The sequence below is a fragment of the Podarcis erhardii genome (assembly GCF_964252035.2).
Source record: "Podarcis erhardii genome assembly, chromosome: 7".
Classification (NCBI taxonomy): domain Eukaryota; kingdom Metazoa; phylum Chordata; class Lepidosauria; order Squamata; family Lacertidae; genus Podarcis; species Podarcis erhardii.
The window spans coordinates 77,972,711-77,994,302 of record NC_138511.1 but is presented as its reverse complement, the minus strand read 5'-3'; the positions used below and the strand labels follow the sequence as shown (position 1 = coordinate 77,994,302).

General features: G+C 46.9%; 1 protein-coding gene across 1 annotated transcript; it reads right to left on the bottom strand.

Annotated features, from left to right (window-relative positions):
* Position 1: 1 nt before the first annotated feature.
* On the bottom strand, positions 2-21,411 carry LOC309345888 (uncharacterized protein). The gene is made up of 10 exons (XM_081869351.1): positions 21,360-21,411; positions 18,479-18,594; positions 18,080-18,196; positions 16,423-16,575; positions 13,441-13,578; positions 12,730-12,765; positions 8,544-8,660; positions 3,829-3,981; positions 1,193-1,330; positions 2-361 (listed from the first exon to the last, which is right to left on the bottom strand). The coding sequence occupies exons 2-10, from the start codon at positions 18,525-18,527 to the stop codon at positions 156-158; spliced, it is 1,107 nt and encodes a 368-aa protein (XP_081725477.1). The 5' UTR covers positions 18,528-18,594; positions 21,360-21,411; the 3' UTR covers positions 2-155.
* Positions 21,412-21,592: the final 181 nt, after the last annotated feature.

The window sequence follows — 21,592 nt, the reverse complement described above, 5'->3', positions numbered from 1 at the left end:
ATTTTGTTTGAATCCTGGGTTGTTGTTTTTACTGTCATTGAGGAAACCAAGGGAAATCTATCTGGAAGGCCCAACGTCATTAAGAGAAAGTGCTAAGCGGATACAAGGCAAGCATAGACGGATGCGGAGCTGACGCAGTCCCCCGTGGGAGCCTTTTACGAAAGGATCTTCTGCAGCAGAAGCACCGGAAAGGTTGGCAGAAGGAGCGCAGAGGACTGAGATCCCCTTGAAATCTCTGGAGTACAGGTGGCCTTTTCAACAACGTCCGCACCTGTTAAGAGGTCGGCCTGGCCTCTGTTTATTGAAGCACAGATGGACTTAGTAGTACACCCCTTCATGATACTGCGCTGCCGTTGTCCGTCTGAACAGGGAAGATAAGATTAGGTAGCCTGGGAAATGATTGTCTCCAGTCAACGTGTCACCTCCAAATAAACGTTTTGGTCAGCCCAATAGTGAAGTCCTAACTGCACCCCTTGGCTTTTATCCTGGTTGGGTGTGCTGGTGTTCAGGGCTTAATTAATATCACTTGTTGCTCATTTGTACTCTGTACTTTGTACTTCATTGTTGTCTGCAAGTTACTTGCATATTTTTACTATTACTTTATGCTAATTTGTATACTTCTTCCATGACATAAATTAGTTCTAAGCAGTTTCCATCCATTATGAAATCAAGTATTAAATCCACACATAGAATTGTGGAATCATAGAATTATACAGTTGGAAGGGACCACGAGGTTCATCTAGTCCAACCCCCCATTAGTTCAGGAATATTTTGCCCAACACGGGGCTTGAACACACAACACTGAGCTCCTCACATCATTAAAATCTGCAATGAAATTCCATCAAAACATTAAAAAATATCCATTAATTAAAATTAGCAAGCTGGCTAATACGGATCCATTGGTAGAGTGATTGTGTTCCCTTCTACCCACCAAGCATCTGGGGTTGCTGCATGGCCTTCTCTCAAAGAAATGGCCCCATATTGTGCCTGACACAAGGCAGCAGAACCAGTTTGCTCTGTGTCTCCAGCTACACAAGGGTAAGATGCAATTGCACTGAGGATCAGCTCAGCTACAGATCACAGAATGGTGGAGTTGGGAGGGACCACGAGCCCCCAGCATGACCCTGAGATTAAGAGTCTCATGCTCAACCAACTGAACTCAAAGGCACGTTGTGCATGAAGCAAGACTTACTGATGTAGGTGGATGTGGCCACATCAAAGCAATAGCTCTCCAAGCCGGTGCAATTCACCACCTTCGCATGGCACACGTCTGACGAGGAGTAACAGGTAGGGCATTGCTTTCCATTGACCTTTCTTTCTACTTGGGGTACTGCAAGCCAAAGAATAGGATTCATAATCAGCTTCAGGAATGGACTAAGGAGGAGGCAGAGGCTAAGAAGATAAGAAGAATCAGCTGAATCAGGCCAATGGCTTATCTAGCCCAGGATCTTGCTCTCACAGTAGCCAGCTAGATTGACAACATGAGCCCACTCCCATCCTGAAACTTCCAGCAACTGGTATTCTGTCCCCGACCATGGTGGAAGAACTTAGCCATCATGGCTAGTAGCCATTGGTAGCCTTGTCCTCCATGAATTTGTTCAGTCCTCTTTTTAAAGCCATCCAAGTTGGTGGCCATCATGGCCTCCTTTGGGGGTGAGTTCCATCGTTTATGTATGGGGCTGCCTCTGAAATGGCAAATTCTAGCCAAGCCCATTGCCAAGTAGATTGGAGTGGGGACAGTCACCTATGAATTTGTTCCAGTCCTCTTTTGAAGCCATCCTGGTTTGTTGCTATCTTGGTTAATAAAGCGTTAAAGGCTAAATACATTTAATTTATAGGTGACTGTAGCCTAGAACAGCCTTCCCGCACATAGTGCCCGCTGGATGTTGTTTGAGTTCCACGTTCATAGCATACCATCCAACATTTATCCGATGAAAATAGGGACGTCCCATTCTATCATGATATTTTTTACTATTTGTACCCCACACATATTACCGGGTTGCCCCAGCACTCTGGGCAGCTTTCAACATATATAAAAGCATAATCAAACATTAATCAATCTTCCCTACATAGGATTGCTGGGGTGTTGGATAACTCCATACTCTCCAACATTTCTCCAATGAAAACAGGGACATCCTAAGGGAAAGTGGGACATTACGGGATCAAATCAGAAACCAGGGCGGCTTCTCTAAATAAGGGACTGTCCCTGGAAAATAGGGACACTTGGAGGGTCTGTCATGAGCCCCAGCCAGCAGGGTCAATTTATCTAGGGTGAGGAGAGCTGTAGGCCCAAACATCTGGAGGCCTTCAGGTTGAGGAGAGCCTGTGCTAGAGACAGATGTTGATGACAAATGGAACTGAATTGATTACAGATGGACAATTGTGGTGGCCCACCCTAGACTACATGTAATGGAGTAGAGGAAAGGAAGGGTTATGGTTCAGTGGTGTGGCATCTGCTCTGCAAGCAGAAAATCCCAGGTTCAATCCACAGCATCTCCAGGCAGAAAGGGGAACACCCCCTTCCCAAAACATTGGACAGGCACTGCCATAGGGTATGGAGTTATCCTTTAAAGCCTAGGACTCTCGTACCTACGGGACTGCCTCTCCCGGTATGTCCCACAGAGGACCTTACGGTCTTCAAACAAAAACATCTTGGAGGTCCTGGGCCACAGGGAGGTTAGGCTGGTCTCAACCAGAGCCAGGGATTTTTCGGCTGCGGCTCCAATCTGGTGGAACGCTCTGTCAAAAGAGACTAGGGCCCTGCGGGACTTGACATCTTTCCGCAGGGCCTGCAAGACAGAGCTGTTCCACCAGGCCTTTGGCCAGGGCACAGCCTGACCCCCTCCTTCTGTAATCCTCACAGAACTCTACCGCAATGGTTACCATTAATTTGATTTGAACTGATTTTATAATGAATTGATTTTAGAATGCTGTATTATTTTACTGTTGTTAGCTGCTCTGAGCCCGGCTTCGGTCTGGGAGGGCGGGATATAAATAAATTATTTATTATTTATTTTATTATTAGACAATAGTGACCCGGATGGACCAATGGTCTGGCTCCATATAAGGCTGCTTCCTATGTTGACAAATGGTGGAGGGTGGAAGCACAACAAGGAAATTGGAACAGGGTGTATCCAGTGCTAGTCTTACTCAGAGTTGACCCACTAAAAGAAATGGACATGTCTGCAGTAGACCTCAGTATGTGTGGCCTTATTTCTGAGGATGTTGATCTCTGGGAATCTTTTATGAATAATGAGTGAAGTAAAAAAAAACAGTGCTTAAAATAAATGCATTTAGGTGAAGCAGTGTGGAGTAATGGTTAGAGTTCTGGACTTGAACATGAGAGACCATGTTTTACAGTGGTGCCCCGCAAGATGAATGCCTCACAAGACGAAAAACTCGCTAGACGAAAGGGTTTTCCATTTTTCGAGGTGCTTCGCAAGACGAATTTCCCTATGGGCTTGCTTCGCAAGACGAAAACGTCTTGCGAGTTTGCTTCCTTTTTCGTAAAACCGTTAATACCCGGGGAATCCGCGCTCTGCAAGACGAAAAAATTGCAAGGCGAAGCGACTCGCGGAACGAATTATTTTCGTCTTGCGAGGCACCACTGTAGTTCCTTTTCAGCCCTGGGGGCCTTTGGGCTAGTCACTGTCTCTCAGCCTAACCTTCCTCATGCAATTGTTGCGGTGATAAAATGAAGAAATTGAAAAGTGAGTACACAACATTGAGCTCTTTGAAGGAATGGTGGGATATCAAAATAATAATAATAATAATAATAATAATAATAATAATGATGATGATGATGATGATGATAATAATAATACTTACATTTAGGCTTGGCATTTTTGCAGTTGTCCCCCGTGCAACAGACCAAGTACATCCTGAAGGTTCTCCCCAACCCAAGATAAAAGAACGCTGAGGGAGTGGAGCAGACCTTTGAAGAATCGCAGGTTTTCTCTACAGTGCGAATTTTATGTCCTTCTATGGGAGAAACGAGAGTGAGAGAAAGAGATAGGTTTGTTCAGTGATGAGCAAAACATCATTATGTCAGGCATTGTGTTTTTGGCTGGAAGATGCACATTTCTCAGATTTCTGAGATTTCTACCACTGATGGCAAGTATTTGGAAGCCAGCGGAGCAGGTAGGGGGGAGTATCCCCGCAATTTCCTCTTGGATTGAAGGGCATATCTTTGTTAAAAAGGGCGCAGTCTAATCTGACTTCTGCCCCTCTCCCAGAGACCCTAATTACTGAGAACACATCCTACCAGCTTCATATACCACAGAATATTAACTCAGTAACCATCCCCGTGGTTTTCTTCAGAGCTGAGGGCAATGAAACAATCGCTGAGATGGCTAGAGCGTCAGTGGCAGAAAACTCACTCTGAATCTGACCAGACACAGGTTAGAGCTCAACGTCGAGCCTACCAAGTGGCGATAGTAACGGCGAAGAAGACCTTCTTCACCGCCTCTATTGCATCTTCAGAAAATAGTAGCAGGAGACTCTTTCAGGTGGTCCACAATTTAACGGAACCACCTTTACCACCGGGGCCTTGTAAAGACCCCAAGATCTCCTGCAACTATTTTGCAAAGTTTTTTGCAGATAAAATCACTCATATTCGGAAGGAGCTAGACACCACCGTGGGAGCAGGGCTGGGGCGGGAGAGTGCTAGAGCCCTGTCTGGTCAAGTTGCATGGAATCAATTTCAATCCGTTACCCCCAAGGATGTGAACAGGCTGCTTGGACGAGTGAAACCAACCACCTGTCTCCTTGATCCTTGCCCATCCTAGCTAATAAAAGCAAGCCAGAAAGGGCTGGGCGATGGGCTCTGTGGGGTGGTGAATGCTTCCCTCTGTGAGGGAACATTCCCAGATCCGCTGAAAGAGGCGGTAATTAAACCGCTTCTTAAAAAACCATCTTTAGACCCGGCCAGTATGGCCAACTATCGCCCAGTCTCAAATCTTCCATTCTTGGGCAAGGTGATTGAGCGCGTGGTTGCTGAACAACTCCAGGCACGCCTGGAGGATGCGGACCATTTGGATCCCTTCCAATCGGGATTCAGGCCTCATCATGGGACTGAAACTGCCTTGGTCGTGCTGGTTGATGATCTCCGGCGAGCTAGGGACAAAGGTGAGAGTTGTTTCCTAGTTCTGCTGGATCTCTCAGCGACCTTTGATACAATCAACCATAACATCCTTCTGGACCGTCTAGAGGGGCTGGGAGCTGGGGGCACTGTCATACAGTGGTTCTGCTCCTTCCTCCTGGGCCGTGTTCAGAAAGTGGTGGTGGGGGATGAGTGTTCAGACCCTTGGGCCCTCACTTGTGGGGTGCCTCAGGGTTCCGCCCTCTCCCCCGTGCTTTTTAACATCTATATGAAGCCGCTGGGAGAGATCATCAGGGAGTTTGGACTGGGTGTCCATCAATATGCAGATGATACCCAGCTCTATCTCTCTTTCAAATCAGAACCAGTGAAGGTGGTGAAGGTCCTGTGTGAGTGCCTGGAGGCAGTTGGAGGATGGATGGCGGCTAATGGATTGAAGTTGAATCCTGACAAGACAGAAGTACTGTTTTTGGGGGAAAGGGGGCAGGCTGGTGTGGAGGACTCCCTGGTCCTGAATAGGGTAACTGTGCCCCTGAAGGACCAGGTGTGCAGCCTGGGAGTCATTTTGGACTCACAGCTGTCCATGGAGGCGCAGGTCAATTCTGTATCCAGGGCAGCTGTCTACCAACTCCACCTGGTACGCAGGCTGAGACCCTACCTGCCCACGGACTGTCTCGCCAGAGTGGTGCATGCTCTAGTTATCTCCCGCTTGGACTACAGCAATGCGCTCTCTGTGGGGCTACCTCTGAAGGTGACTTGGAAACTACAACTAATCCAGAATGCGGCAGCTAGACTGGTGACTGGGGGCAGCTGCTGAGACCACATAACACTGGTCTTGAAAGACCTACATTGGCTCCCAGTACGTTTCCGAGCACAATTCAAAGTGCTGGTGTTGACCTTTAAAGCCCTAAACGGCCTCGGCCCAGTATACCTGAAGGAGCATCTCCACCCCCATCGTTCTGCCCGGACACTGAGGTCCAGCGCCGAGGGCCTTCTGGCGGTTCCCTCATTGCAAGAAGCAAAGCTACAGGGAACCAGGCAGAGGGCCTTCTCGGTAGTGGTGCCCACCCTGTGGAATGCCCTCCCATCAGATGTCAAAGTGATAAATAACTACCTGACATTCAGAAGACATCTTAAGGCAGCCCTGTTCAGGGAAGTTTTTAATGTGTGATATTTTAGTGTATTTTTTTTTTTTTTTTAAATAATTTTTATTGGGTTTTTACATTTTATAACAACAGACACACACACAAAGACAAAGACAAACAAACACACAAATACAATTACATACCCTAAGTTTCTTTACCCACTTTCATTGACTTCCCCCCACCCCCTCCTCTTACATCCCAATTCCAAAATTAATTCAGCAAGTTCTTACCTAACCTCTTAAAGATATTCACATTGCTTTTAAAAATTAAAATCTTTTGTTTATCTGTATTCAACTATCCAATTCTCTTATAATCATTAATTTCTTTTTTTTTTTAAGGTCGATCTAACTTCCCCTTCACAAATTTTCCCTTTATTATATTAATTATAGGTCACATTGACCAAGTAAAACAAAACATAACATTTTATAATTCTATTCTCTCCCCCCCCTGCCCCGGTTTCTGTCCCTTCCTAGACAAATGTCCAGAAAACAAACAAAAAATATTTCTAGCCCGGATTCCTCACGTCCGAGGCGTCTGATTCTCTGTCAGTCCCTCTCTGCCAGCTATATTGGTAGTCCTCTTTGATGGTCCTAAGACCCCGAAGGAGTTCAGTCAGAGTCAGATCATATTTTCTTTCATTCAGAATGTTGAAGAGTGTTTGCTGCGAAAGACCATCTAGTTTTCCATACTCAAGAGAAAAGTCCCAATCATATTGCTTTGTTCTTTCTAGTTTTAATATTCCAAGTACTCCAGGGGCTTCTCTCTTCTTCTTTCTCATCTTTCGCAGGTCTGTAATCCAGAGGTCTTCTTGCTCATACTCTAACGCTGCAGATTTCTGGTTGATATTTTCCACTTGTAGTGTCTGAACTCCTTCTTTTTTCTCTGTCAATTCCAAAGGCATCTCTTCCTGCTCAGCTGCAGAATTTTTATCGTACATCTCCTTTGTGCATTCAGCAGAGTTGTTTGTTTCAGGATTCAAGGTCATAAAAACTTTACTCAGAGCCATACTCTGCTCCTGCAGGATTCCCACGAGAAAAAACATTTTTTCTATCTCCGCCAGTAATTTTCCCTCTGCAGCCATTGTAATGTCACTAATTCCCCCTAGGGGGCTTTCAGTTATTTAGTAGTCCTTTTCCAATAATCTGTTACTTTGTTATTATCAATACTTTGTTTCCAATCGCCTCAGTCCAAATGTATCAGCTTTAATTCCAAGAGTTATTAAATAGCAAAATTCTTTACTTTGTCCGCCCGTTTGACAGCTTCTTTGACAGCTGTCAAACTCCTTTCGCTTCTTCCTCCGGGACCCAAATAGGACACTCCCGGGTTTTTTTGGGGGGGATACACACAAAGTTCCAAATTCCCTTTCTCTCCAGCACAAAAATCTTGTTCTATCAAATTTGTGAGAAACTTTTAAATCATCAAAACAGTATTCATTCCGCCTTAATTCTCCGTTCCTTGCTTTGAAACGTCTATAAGTAGAGGGGGTGCGGACTTCCCTTTAACACATCCCCCGATCGTGCCGAATTCACAGGATAAAATTTTTAAAGTCCAAATTCCACTACTCACGGGTCCTTTGTTATCCAGTCCAAATTTTTGGGAAGAAAGTCAGCGCTCTCCGGCCATGGCTTGCGGCTTCGCTCTACTGAGGTAGCGGTCTACTCTCAGCACCACGCCACTCTCCGTACCCTCTCTGCAGCCTTTAAAAAGGCTCTTCGTGGGTCGGGGAGGGCGCTTAAGGTGCCCACCGAGTCACCAAGTCCGCAGGCTTCCGCGCCTGCGGTTTCTGAGGGTCCCCGTGTCGCCGGCACGGCAAGACCCGTCCTCAGCAGAGCCGATTCCCTCCGGAGCTCGGAGGGAATCCGCCATTAGCCGTTCGCGCTAACCCGGAAGTCTCAAACAAAACCGATATTTTAGTGTATTTTTTGTTTCTATGGAAGCCGCCCAGAGTGGCTGGGGAAACCCAGCCAGATGGGCGGGGTACAAATAATAAATTATTATTATATTATTATTATAACAGGTCCAAAGAAATGGACTCAGTAACCTGCAAGTCTCAAGGGGAAACTGAAGGGCAATAGTTCAGTGGCAGAGATCGACTGTGCATTTTGTATTGTGCAACATTTATTTGTGACCATTTTAAGACTGCTCTGCAGCAAAGCTTTGACTCGATGGCCCTTGTGGTCTCTTCCAACTCTATGATTCTATGATTCTAAGTCATTAATGCGGTGGAGAGCAAATCCATTTCTACACTGCACAAAGTCTGGATCAGGGATTCCGCCAGCAACAACTCGAACACCACCCACCCAGAGTACTTTCAGCAAATGCAACGACACAGGTGTCTTTCTTAGGAGAACAGGTCGCCATCTTGCCACTGCATCTGGTCCCAAGGCCATAGCAAACTTCGCACTCCAGAGAAGCACCTGGGAGAGGAAAGAAAAGGGAGGTGCAGAGAAGGAATCCATTCATATACTTTTCTATAAATATATATCTATATATAAATCCATTGACTTCCAACAACTTATGGCCCAAGGGACCTTCAAGCTGATTTTCATGTAGGTGGCAAAGAAATGAAAACAGAGAGGGTGAGATGAAGAAGAGAAAGGAAGGAAGGAATGGCATAAAGAGAGAGAAGGAGTGAGAGAAGGGAAGGTTGGGGCATATGCTCCATCATGTAGCCATGCCAATCATGTGATAGCTAACCTCAAACATAGGAAGCTGCCTTGGAATGAGCCGGATCCATTGATCCAGCAGTGGCTTCCATGGTTTCAAGCAGGAGGCATTCCCAGCTCTACCTATAGTTGCTGGGAACTGAACTTGGGATCTTCTGCATTGGGAAAAAATGCTCTATCACTGTGTTGTTGGGCGAGATGCCTTCAAATCCCCCCATCCCCACCACCTCCCTCTCTGAGTGAGTGCACCTCCTTCTTAAAAGGTAAAGGGACCCCTGACCATTAGGTCCAGTCGTGACTGACTCTGGGGTTGCAGCGCTCATCTCGCTTTATTGGCCGAGGGAGCTGGCGTACAGCTTCTGGGTCATGTGGCTAGCATGACTAAGCCACTTCTGGCAAACCAGAGCAGCAAACGGAAACACCGTTTACCTTCCCGCTGGAGCGGTACCTATTTATCTACTTGCACTTTGAAGTGCTTTTGAACTGCTAGGTTGGCAGGAGCAGAGACCGAGCAATGGGAGCTCATCCCGTTGCAGGGATTTGAACCACCGACCTTCTGATCAGAAAGTCCTAGGCTCTGTGGTTTAACCCACAGCGCCACCCTTGCACCTCCTTCTAGTGATGGGCAAATCTGTCAATTTCGACTTATCATTTTACCTCTCTTAAGTTCAGTTCTGGACATTTCCACATCTCTCTCTCTCTCTCTCTCTCTCTCTCTCTCTATCACACACACACACACACACACACACACACACACACACACACTCATAAAAATTCAGCAGCGTTTATTGCGGGTTTTTCTTTACATGCATGCATTCATTCATTCATTCATTCATTCAATTCACTGAGCAGATCAGTTTTCCCCAATGTAACACATTTTCTTAATGTTCCAGTCACCAACATATGCATTCCTGAGTGCATTTTCTTGTATTATATGCATTTTCCCACACATTCCTTGGCTGGGGAAATTGCATTGCGAAATTCAGAGAAGGGTGAATTTCAAATGGTGATGGTGTCTCGAGCTTTATGAATTAGATAGGTCTGGCTATAAATGACATCTGAAGGCAGCCCTGTTTAGGGAAGCTTTTAATGTTTGATGCATTACTGTACAGTGGTACCTCGGATTACATATGCTTCAGGTTACAGACTCCGCTAAACCAGAAATAGTACCTCGGGTTAAGAACTTTGCTTCAGGATGAGAACAGAAATCGTGCTCCGGCGGCGCGGCAGCAGCAGGAGGCCCCATTAGCTAAAGTGGTGCTTCAGGTTAAGAACAGTTTCAGGTTAAGAATGGACCTCCGGAATGAATTAAGTACCTAACCTGAGGTACCACTGTATGTTAATATTTTGTTGGAAGCTGCCCAGAGTGGCTTGGGAAGCCCAGCCAGATGGGTGGGGTATGAATAATAAATTATTATTAGTAGTAGTAGTAGTATGTTATTATTATTAAATGCAAGCTTAGCCCAATTTCTGCCCCATCCCTACCTCCTCCTTTCTCTGCCCATTCACATGCCCTCTGGCCCTAATCCACGCAAGAGAGAGCACAAAGCAGGTGGCGGCTGCTGCCTCATGTCCTTCCTCTGGACATTGCTGGAATGCTCAGAGAGGGCAGGGGAACCATGGGGGAGGCAGTAAGGAGAAAGAGCAGAACCAGGATGCTCTGGGAATCAGCAGTGGGTTCCCAAACAGGCAGGAGCCTCCACAGTTGCCTAACAATGCCACCTACTGATGCCATCCCTGAGCAACCTCAATTTGGCCCTGGCCCTATTTGCCCCACTGTAAAATAAAAGAAAATCCCCACTAGGCTACCAGCATCTCCTTACCTGTAGTTAGAATAACAAAGAAGGGGAAGAGCCTCAGGAGATCCTGCATGGTAATGATGATGAGAAATACATGTGACGAATCAACTTCTTTGGCTCAAAGAGCCTGTAATGACAGCCAGAGGAAGCATGTTTGACAACTGGCAGCTTTCACCAGTGTGCATTTACACCAAGGATGGGAGACCTGTAGCCTGTCACTTGTTCTTGAGCTACTGCTCCGATCATCCCTGGCCATTGACCATGGTGGGCTTCCAGAGGCACCAGGTTGGCCACCGTGCAAAAGGTGATGCTAGGCTAGGTATGCTTTGGGTCTATCATAGAACTGTAGAGTTGGAAGGGACCCAGAGGGTCGTCCAGTCCAACCCCTTTGCAGTGCAGAAATCTCAACTGAATCATCCATGGCAGGTGGCCATGGTTTTCTGCTCAAAACCCTCCAAGGAAGGAAAGTCCACCACCACTCGTGGAAGTCTGCTCTCCCCTGACTCAGTAGGGTTCTTCTCAGCTCCTTCTGTTGTTATGAAAAGGAAGGAACTGCATTTAAACTCCTGTTCAACCTACCTCCAGTAACTGACACGTAGGCCCTTAAGATTCCACATCTCTTAAAGTGACAGAACCGTAAGTCACCACAACAGACGGGTGCCTTCCTTGGCATGGAATCAACCAGACAGCTGTAGGAGGCTATGAAAGGGAGATGGCAATCCACTCTGCCATTGGTCAGCCCTAGCTGCTCCCTCAAGTACCAAGCTTGGATGACTTGAGACCCGTCAAGGGAGAATAGAGCCCTATATTTCAAGACACACCAGTCTTGAAAGATCTACATTGGCTCCCAGTACGTTTCCGAGCACAATTCAAAGTGCTGGTGTTGACCTTTAAAGCCCTAAACGGCCTCGGCCCAGTATACCTGAAGGAGCGTCTCCACCCCCATCGTTCTGCCCGGACACTGAGGTCCAGCGCTGAGGGCCTTCTGGCGGTTCCCTCATTGCGAGAAGCAAAGTTACAGGGAACCAGGCAGAGGGCCTTCTCAGTAGTGGCACCCACCCTGTGTAACACCCTCCCACCAGATGTCAAAGAGAAGAACAACTACCAGACTTTTAGAGGACATCTGAAGGCAGCCCTGTTTAGGGAAGTTTTTAATGTTTAACAGACCACTGTATTTTAATACTTTGTTGGAAGCCGCCCAGAGTGGCTGGGGAAACCCAGACATATGGGTGGGGTATAAATAATAAATTATTATTATTATTATTATTATTATTATTATTATTATTATTATTATTATTATTACTATAGCCACATGGGGCAGACCACCAAAGTCTGTCAATAACCCCCCTGCTACCACAAAAAAACCTGGGACTCAGCCCTTGGTGATTCAGACGATGTCTAATATCCAGAGTCTAACACCAACCCTGAAAGTGATTCTACTCATTAAGTTCAATCAGCCTCAGCCAGCAGACTCCCAGAGCTTCTCCGACCCACCCCCCTTCCATGACGATGTACTGACATAGCTGTAACGATCAAGCTCCTTACACAACTTCAATGTTGCCATGGTTGACACTTCATTTCTCGCAGTTAGGAAACCACCAGAAAGCCCTCGGAGCTGGATCTCAATATGTGGGCTGAACAATGGGGGTCTTGACACAAATTACATTTAAAAAAAAAAAGAAAAAAAGAATTACAATTCAAATTGCAATGGATTTCAACCTGAGGTTTATTTTCACTCTGTGAATCAGAGAAAATCCCTCCGGAAGGCCAAACAGCAGTTGCAAAAAGTCACCTATAGATAGAAGGGAGGCTTGATTGAATACATAGCTGATGCAATCCCATGCACGTGCCTGTTTATGAGAGGATCTTCAGGAGCAGGAGCCCAGAGAAGGTTGGAAGGAAGAGATCAGAGCACTGAGCTCCCCGGGAAACATTTGGTGAACATTCTGCCTTCCTAAGCTCATCAGAACCCCCCAACATGGGAGTGCGGCCACTTTTTAGTGAGAGACAGAAGGACTTACTAGTGCAGCCTTTAAGGGTCCTGTCCACGATTTTTTCTGGAAATGGAAAACAGGAGAAGACATTAATTTCTTCCAGCTATTCTCCAAACCAGTACATCCCACCTAGATGAAATTTACCCTCTCCTTGCCACTAAACAAATCTGGTACTTAAGGAATGGAGCTTAAAAAAAATGGCTATCAACCCTGTGGGGATGAGCAAATATGTCAATTTCAGTTTCTCTTTTCTCCAATCTTAAATCACGTTCTCCACATTTTCATATCACTTTCCATTTTTTTAACATCCCCCATGAAAACGCACCACAAATTTAGTATGTTTCTCCCAATACACTCACATTTGCATGCAATTTTGCCCCTAATAATAATAATAATAATAATAATAGCAAATTACCCTAACAGAATGCGTTTTTGTACACACGCCTTGGTTGGAGAACTGCACAATGAAATTTAGCAAAGTGCCAATTCCGAAGGACAAAATTTTGTGTTGCAAAATGAGATCAAAGCATTCACGTAAGAAGCAAACACAATGGGAGCAATTTAAATAAGAGAATTAGAGGTAGGTATTTTGTTTTCTATAAAAGCTCACGTCTTAGGGAAGTGAAGAGTGGCATGCCTTAAATCAGCATGGCTCGGCTTACACATGATCCTATGTGAAAATAGGTGGAAAGGAGGATTTGGGGTCCCAAGTCATGCTGCATCTGGGGTTGCACTTACCAGAATGCACGTGTGCCGATATATCAAAGCAGTACATGTTGGCTCCCGTGCAATTCACCACCTCCTCTTTGCATGTGTTTGACCATTCGTGGCAGGCAGGGCACTGCTTTCCATTCCATTTCATTTCTAATGGCGGCACTGAAAACAGGTGTAGAAACACTCAAGGATCTGAAAGAGGCAGCTCAGAGTTTACAACTTTGGAGGCAGATGGAGTGCTGCCCATCCAGCTCCATTCTGACTTCCGCCTAATGATCCCTGGCATGCAACCAGTCCGCTAAGCAGTAATGAGTCTCCTTAGGCAGGGCCATCTTTACCCAGGAGGTCCAAGGGGTGCAGGGCACCCGGGCGCTGAATTCTGAGTGGCACCAAATGTATACCTACTGTACACCGGTCCCTCTCGATTGGCGGCAGTAGAAAGCAATGGAGCGAAAGTCCCTGCCCCCCACCCCCTCACCCCGTTGCTCTGTTACTTACTCCGTAGCGTCAAATACGACAAGTCAGGAAACAAAAGCAGTTATTTCACCCCCTCCCCAAAAAAGCTCAATAACTTTGAGCTCACCCCCCTCCCTTAAAATTTGGGCATGGCTAAACTAAATTTGGGGGTGCTGGGCGGATCTTTGCATCCCGGCGGAGCATATGCTAAAGACAGCCCTGTCCGTCAGCTTTATGTACATTTATTTACAAAAAACACAAACATCTCCACAGCAAAACTTCCCACCCGCTCTCGGCAAAGGAGTTGCTCAGTCCGACTCAGAATCTCTCCCCCAACAGGAAGGACGCCAGAACCGTGCCTTTCTCCTCCTCCCCTTCAGCAACTCTCTGAGCCTCTCCAACCTCCTGGTTGTTGTTGTTTAGTCGTTTAGTTGTGTCTGACTCTTCGTGACCCCATGGACCAGAGCACACCAAGCACTCCTGTCTTCCACTGCCTCCCGCAGTTTCATCAGACTCATGTTCATAGCTTCGAGAACACTGTCCAACCATCTCGTCCTCTGTCATCCCCTTCTCCTAATGCCCTCAATCTTTCCTCAGTAGCATGTTGGACGCCTTCCGACCTGAGGGGCTCATCTTCCAGCGTCATAACTTTTATATGCCTGTTGCCTTTGTCCATGGGGTTTTCTTGGCAGGGATACTGGAGTGGCTTGCCGGTTCCTGCTCCAGGTGGATCACATTTGGTCAAAACTCTCCACTATGACCTGTCCATCTTGGGTGGCCCTGCACGCCATAGCTCATAGCTTCTCTGAGTTATTCAAGCCCCTTCGCCACGGCAAGGCAGTGATCCATGAAGGGGAATCTCCTGGTACGGGGACTGAAAAGCTGGCCTTCCCCCTGCCCACTCTCAGTGGACACTGTCTCTGCCTCTTGCCTATCTGCTGGTAGGCCGGCTTCACTCTGGCTGCCTTCCAACTCTCCTTCACCCTGAGAGCTAACAGTGAATGTCTTGCCTGGGAAGGAAGGAGCCTGGGCTGTCTTCTCTAACTCAGACAGACAGCTCTCAGCTGAAGAGTCGGCTCCTTGCTCAATTTCTGAGGCTGACCCTTCTGCTGCGCCCTGGGGGACCACGATCCTGGCATTCCGTTGCCAATGCCCAGTCCAAAATAGCACCAGCTACCGCTGGGTGAAAGCAATGCTAGAGAAATTTTGAAAGGGGATGAGGTTCACTAGTGGAGGAGGCACCCACCAGCAGCTAGTAACCTAAATGCCACCTCCATGTTTAGAGGCTGGTTGGTAAGAGTGGCGGACTGGACCTACCCCTGATCACCATAAGCCAACTTTACTAGGTGGGCTGGGCCACAGTCCTGTCATCACCCGTCCATCAAAGAGGCTCACCAAGCAGCTGATTGGTACTGGCAACATGCTTTCAAAAGGCCTTGCAGTAAGCACTCATCAGCTGAATGAAGAAGGTCTGTTCCATCCCCTCACTGCAAGAAGTGAAGTTACAGGGAACCAGGCAGAGGGCCTTCTCGGTAGTAGACCTCTCATCAGATGTCAAGGAGATAAAGAACTACACAACTTTTAGAAGATCTTTGGCGATCACTCGTAGCCGAGTGAGATTATTGAAGGCAGTCCTGTATTGGGAAGTTTTTAACGCTTGACGTTTTATTATGTTCTTATATTCTGCTGGAAACTACCCAGAGCAGCTGGGGAAACCCATCCAAATGGGCAGGGTATGAATAATAATAATAATAATAATAATAATAATAATAATAATGTTTCAATTGGATTCAAACTGTGCCTGCAAATGGACATTTCTTCCCCTGCAAACTGGCAAGCTGCCTGGAGTTCGAATCCATACCACTCCTCCAAAACGACCTCCAGAGGGACTCATTGACAGTGCACATCAGAGGTGCTTTCATGGGATAGGGTCAGAGGTTAGCAGTCTGGTTTGCGGTCTGTGGTTGCAGAGGGTTGAGAACTCCTTACTATTTTTGCACAGGGTCCCTGCCTCCAGCATTCTACTGTTAGGCATAATTGTTTAACTGAACAGTTGAAATATAAAATAACTCTCTATATATGTCTGTCTGTGTACCACTGAAAGCACAATATGGAAACGTTTGTCCACTGAAGCTAAGCAAAAGAGTTGCCGAGAGCCTAACAGGAAATGATTAATTAACTGAGAATGCAGCTCTGCTAGCTCTGCCACGAGGTGTTTAACTAAGATCACACGAGAAAGGATTGTGTTACAGGTCTCCATTTTGGGCGTGCGAATTAGCTCTTGGTTCTGAAGCACCGAAGAGAAAGGATGTTTAAGCCATTCTCTTTCCAAGAGCACAGCCTCAGGCTGCAATGCAAGTGGTTTGGAGAGGCAGTGCTTTGCTTTCATCTCTAGATATAAAGAAATTGGTATTTCTAAGATATTTTGCTCCCTATCTGGAAATGTCAGGGTTTGAATCTGAGATGCCATGATGGGGGGAAAAGCATGGGGAGAGGATCAAACACACACACACACACACACACACACACACACACAAATGATAGACCTACAATTAGGGTTAACTATGCCACACATCTTCTCATTACAGCAGGAGGCAACTGTCCTTAAGGCTTTCCCAGGTCCAAAGTACAATTCCATGGCAGTATTGGCACACTCCTCCAGAGTGACACAGTCTTTGTCTACACTGCGTTCAACGTTTTTACCTACAATGGATGAGAGGGAGTGGGTCAATTTGATTTCACTGCATTTCCTACATTTATATCCCACCTGTTCCTCCAAAGAACTCAAGTCAGCCTCCATGGTTAGACTGAGAGATCGGGCCAAGATCACCCAATAAGCTTCTCTGGTCTCCCCAGCCTTAGTCTAGCACACTAGGTAAAAAGGTAAAGGACCCCTGGACAGTTAAGTCCAGTCAAAGGCGACTATGGGGTTGTGGCGCTCATCTTGTTTTCAGGCCGAGGGAGCCAGCGTTTGTCCACAGACAGCTTTCCAGGTCATGTGGCCAGCATGACTAAGCTGCTTCTGGTGCAACAGGACACCATGATGGAAGCCAGAGCACATGGAAATGCCGTTTACCTTCCCGCCTCAGTGGTACCTGTTTATCTACTTGCACTGGCATGCTTTCGAACTGCTAGGTTGGCAGGAGCTGGGACAAAGCAAAGGGAGCTCACCCTGTCATGGTGAGTCGAACCACTGAAATTCCAAACAGCAAATCCAAGAGGCTCAGTGGTTTAGACCACAGTGCCATCCGTGTCCCTTCCAACACTCTAAACCAGTGTAGCAAGCATGTCGTGAGGATTCAAGGACAACCAAAGAAACATTTAAACAAGAAGAGTGAGCGGACTTCCGCAAGTGGGGAGCCACCACAGAAAAGGCCTGTTCCCATGTTGCCGCCCTCCAGATCTCTCGCAAAGGAGGCTCATGAAGAAGGGCCTCAGATGATGACCACAGTGTCTGCATCAGTATATATGGAAAGAGGTGGTCCTTGAGGTATTGCAGTCCTGAGCTGTTGAAGGCTTGATAGGTCCAAACCAGTGCTTTGAATTGGACCTGAAAACTACAGTGGTGCCTCGCAAGACGAAATTAATCCATTCCGTGAGTCTCTTCGTCTAGCGGTTTTTTCGTCCAGCGAAGCATGGCTATTAGCGGCTTAGCTGCTTAGCGGCTATTAGCGGCTTAGCGGCTTTAAGAAAAAGGAAAAAAAACTCTCAAGAACTCGCAAGGCATTTCGTCTTGCGAAGCAAGCCCATAGGGAAATTCGTCTTGCGGAATGACTCAAAAGACGGAAAACTCTTTCGTCTAGCGAGTTTTTCGTCTTGCGAGGCATTCGTCTTGCGGGGCACCACTGTAATGGGCTGTTAGAACAGTAGATGCCAAGATTTAAGGCATGACTCAATCAGCTTGTTCATTGAGGTGATTACTGACGATAACATGAGGCGAGGACCCGTCCAACACGCAATCCCTGCCCTAACAGTCAGTGACCTTGGCTGATCTTGTCCTGTGCCCACGTGTCCTGAGGGCAAGGGTCATAGCTCAGTGGTAGACCACCTGCTGTGGAAGCAGAAGTTCCCTCCCCAGCATCACCAGGTAGGACTTGGAGAAAGATTCCCTGTCTGAGATCCTGGACTGGTCCGCATAGACCATACTGAGCCAGGTGGACCAACGTTCTGACTCTACCTATGTTTCAATAACCTCGATCCCACTCACGTAGAGTATTTTCGGAGTATGCAATCATGCAGGTATCTTTCTCGGGAGGGCAGGTTGTCAACGTGCCATTGCAGATGTATCCTTCGGCCGAACAAACTTCACATGTTATAGAAGCTCCTGGACAAAGAGGAAGGTTGCAGGCCTTTTTATAAAAAATGACTAACCCTATTTGTGTGATTACACTTTATTGAAAATGGTTATTAATGCCATATTCTAAATTGCTTCCAAAGCTGTTTCTTTTAAAAATAAATCAAATTTAAAAAATAATAATTAAAGATTAAAAAGATCTTGGATATGCCTTCCGTCTTATACTCCTGCCAGTCTCGTGATGCCAATTCGCATCTGACCCCAGCTACCCCAATGGAATAAATCTCCCACGAGTGAGCCGTCCTTCCATACCTGTTGTAAGGAGGACAAAGAAGATGGAGAGTTTCAGGAGATCCTGCATGGTGATGGTGAGGGGAGAGCCAGTGAAACTGTGTCCGAGGTGAATTGAATACCCTAGCTGAAAGGACCTGAAACAAGAGGGGGGGGTGGAGCCCAGTCAGCTGACCTGGGTAAAATGCCCAGAGGATCTTGAAGAGCTTCCTCTGGGCGGCTCCCAACAGAATATTAAAAACACAATAAAACAACAGACATTCAAAACTTCCCTAAACAGGACTGCCTTCAGATGTCTTCTAAAAGTCAGATAGTTGTTTATTTCCTTGACATCTGATGGGAGGCTGTTCCACAGGGCGGGCACCACTACCAAGAAGGCCCTCTGCCTGGTTCCTTGTAACCTCACTTCTCGCAGGGAGGGAACCACCAGAAGGCCCTCGGAGCTGGACCTCAGTGTCAAGGCTGAACGGTGGTACTACAGTGGTACCTCGGGTTACATATGCTTCAGGTCACATACACTTCAGGTTACAGACTCTGTTAACCCAGAAATAGTACCTCAGGTTAAGAACTTTGCTTCAGGATGAGAACAGAAATTGTAATTAACCCGAGGTACCACTGTACTGTAGTATGTTGCACTAAGGCTCAAACTCTGTTTGAAAGTGTTTTTTAAATTGAATTTGTTATTATATATTATAAACCGCACGATGCTAAGAGAGCTTCTAAACACTTTACAAAAATATACAACAGAACATTATAATGATTGATAACACACAGTTAAAAGCAAGTATTTAAGAGTATTCAAAAGATGATTAAAGTCAGCAGTGGTTAAAAGGAAGTAAATCGCATGCAGCTTCTATGTGTTCCGATGGGCTGGCCCTAACGAAAATGTTTTGAGCAGTTGCTGGAAAGATTACAGTGAGAGCACCTGCCTTGTATCAGTTGCCAGGGAGCTTCAAAGTGTGGGTTCTGGAAGGCTGGGGGGGAATGGGGGGGCGGACAGGTTTTATTCTGTGTTTTTTTCCAAAGCCGTTTTTCCACCCCAGGAAAAATGGGGGGGGGGGGTGTGGAATATTCAAACTATATCAAACTTTTTTTTTTCAATTTTTCTGGGGAAAAACAGGGGGAAACCCGTCCCCCCCCCAATTTTTCCAGGTTTTTTCCCAGGCCTTCCCACCTCTAGCTCTAACGTTGAGCTACAACCATCGCCACTGATTATAAGTACGTGTCATCCCCAGGAATAACTAAGCAGTCCAAAAGAAGAAGAAGAAAGAAAACTGAGAAATGTTTGCATCCTGAGAGAGGTTTTTCTTCCTCTCACACCTAGTACCTGGAGGAAGAAAAGATTCGGGAAAAGACAAGAGGAGAAATCCTTTTTCAAACAGTGTATCATCATACTATGGCATCTTCTGCCAAAAGATGTGGGTATAACCATCAATTTAGATGGATTTGAACAGGGGTTAAACAAATTCAGGGAGGGTAAAGCTATCAGTAAGGGACACAGGTGGCGCTGTGGGTTAAACCACAGAGCCTAGGACTTGCTGATCAGAAGGTCGGCAGTTCAAATCCCCACGACGGGGTGAGCTCCCATTGCTCGGTCCCTGCTCCTGCCAACCTAGCAGTTCAAAAGCATGTCAAAGTGCAAGTAGATAAATAGGTACCTGTCAGAGCTGCCCCTAGGTCCCAGCTCACAGAGGACCAATGCCAGGCTGTCGTTATGTACAAAAGTCTTTATTGAAGTTCAGTTTCCATTTCAAAGCTGCAGCGCGTAGCTCTACGTCTTAAACAGTAGACCAGCGAAGCTCTGTCTGAGTCTCCTCCCCTTCCACACCAGTTTAAGACTCTAGCCTTGGTCCACCTCTTCCTTAGCTCCTTCCTCCTCTGGGCCCTCCTGCCCGCTGGGGTTTCACCTTTTCTGGACTCTTCTGATGCTGACTCCCCTGATTCTTGCCCCTCCCTCCGGCGGGCTTTAGGACCTGGTTCCCTATCCGGGCTACCTGCTGTGCCGCTCGCCTGTACATTTGAACTTGGCGCGTGCGCCCAGCCGGCAACCTTCCTCTTGACCGTTCCCTCGCTCTCCGATGGAGGCGTGGTCAACCCTAACTCATCTTCTCTCCCTCCTGGAGGAGACGCTGTCCCTGATACCTGGGATTCTTCCCCCCCACTGCGCTCTGGTGGGGAAGCTGGTCCTGATCTCCAGCCGCTGCTCTGGGAGTCCCCGCTGGCCCCTTGCTTCTGGCGCGTCCCCCCTGGGACCCCCCTTGCCCTGGCCATTGGCGCCTCCCTCTGGGAATCTTCTGATTCGCTGGAGAGGCTCATGGAATCTCTCGGGCTACTGTCATCTTCTCCTACGCTGCCCTCGGATTGCTCCCCCTCGCTCTCCATCTCCTCCCTTCCCTGTGCTCCCGCTCTTGAGTCCCTGACAGTACCGCTCCGGTGGGAAGGTAAACAGCGTTTCCGTGCGCTGCTCTGGTTCGCCAGAAGTGGCTTAGTCATGCTGGCCACATGACCCGGAAGATGTACGCCGGCTCCCTTGGCTAGTAAAGCGAGATGAGCGCCACAACCCCAGAGTCGGTCACGACTGGACCTAATGGTCAGGGGTCCCTTTACCTTTACCTTTACCTTTAAAGCTATCAGTGGGCACTAGCTATTATGGTCACATGTTTCCTCCACTATCAGGGCACCACACCTTTGAATAGTAGTCATCTGGGAATGGGAAAAGGATAAAGTGCTTGTGCTCTGCTTTTGGGCTGAGTCTATCGGGAAACCTTTGAGTTTCCAGGAGCACACAGAATAGCCACAGTGGAAAAGAGTGTGCCAAACTAGATATTCATTAAGGCTCTTCTCAGGTCCTTCTGTTCTTGTGAAAAGAAAATAACTGGATTTCAACCAGAGTTCAGCTTACCTCCCAACAGCAGATGTATAAGCCTTTAAGATTCCATGCCTCCTAAGGTGACAGGAGCGTTATCATCGTGACTTTTATTAGGAAACCCCCCCCTAAGATTCCATAGAAGCCAGAGGTGATTCCAAATTCTACTCTCACATCTAAAGAATTTATTTCCTCCTTGTTCACAGCAGTCAAGCTATTGCCCAGCAGTGGAAGGAAGTTTCTAATAGACTAACTGAGGCTTAGGTTGA

Excerpts from the sequence above, each read along its gene's own strand:
- LOC309345888 (XM_081869351.1), bottom strand. The coding sequence starts at position 18,527 with ATGCAGGATCTCCTGAAACTCTCCATCTTCTTTGTCCTCCTTACAACA. Across the intron at positions 18,197-18,478 it reads CTTTGTCCTCCTTACAACAG|GAGCTTCTATAACATGTGAA; the intron begins GTATGGAAGGAC and ends CTCTTTGTCCAG. Across the intron at positions 16,576-18,079 it reads ATACTCCGAAAATACTCTAC|GTAAAAACGTTGAACGCAGT; the intron begins GTGAGTGGGATC and ends CATCCATTGTAG.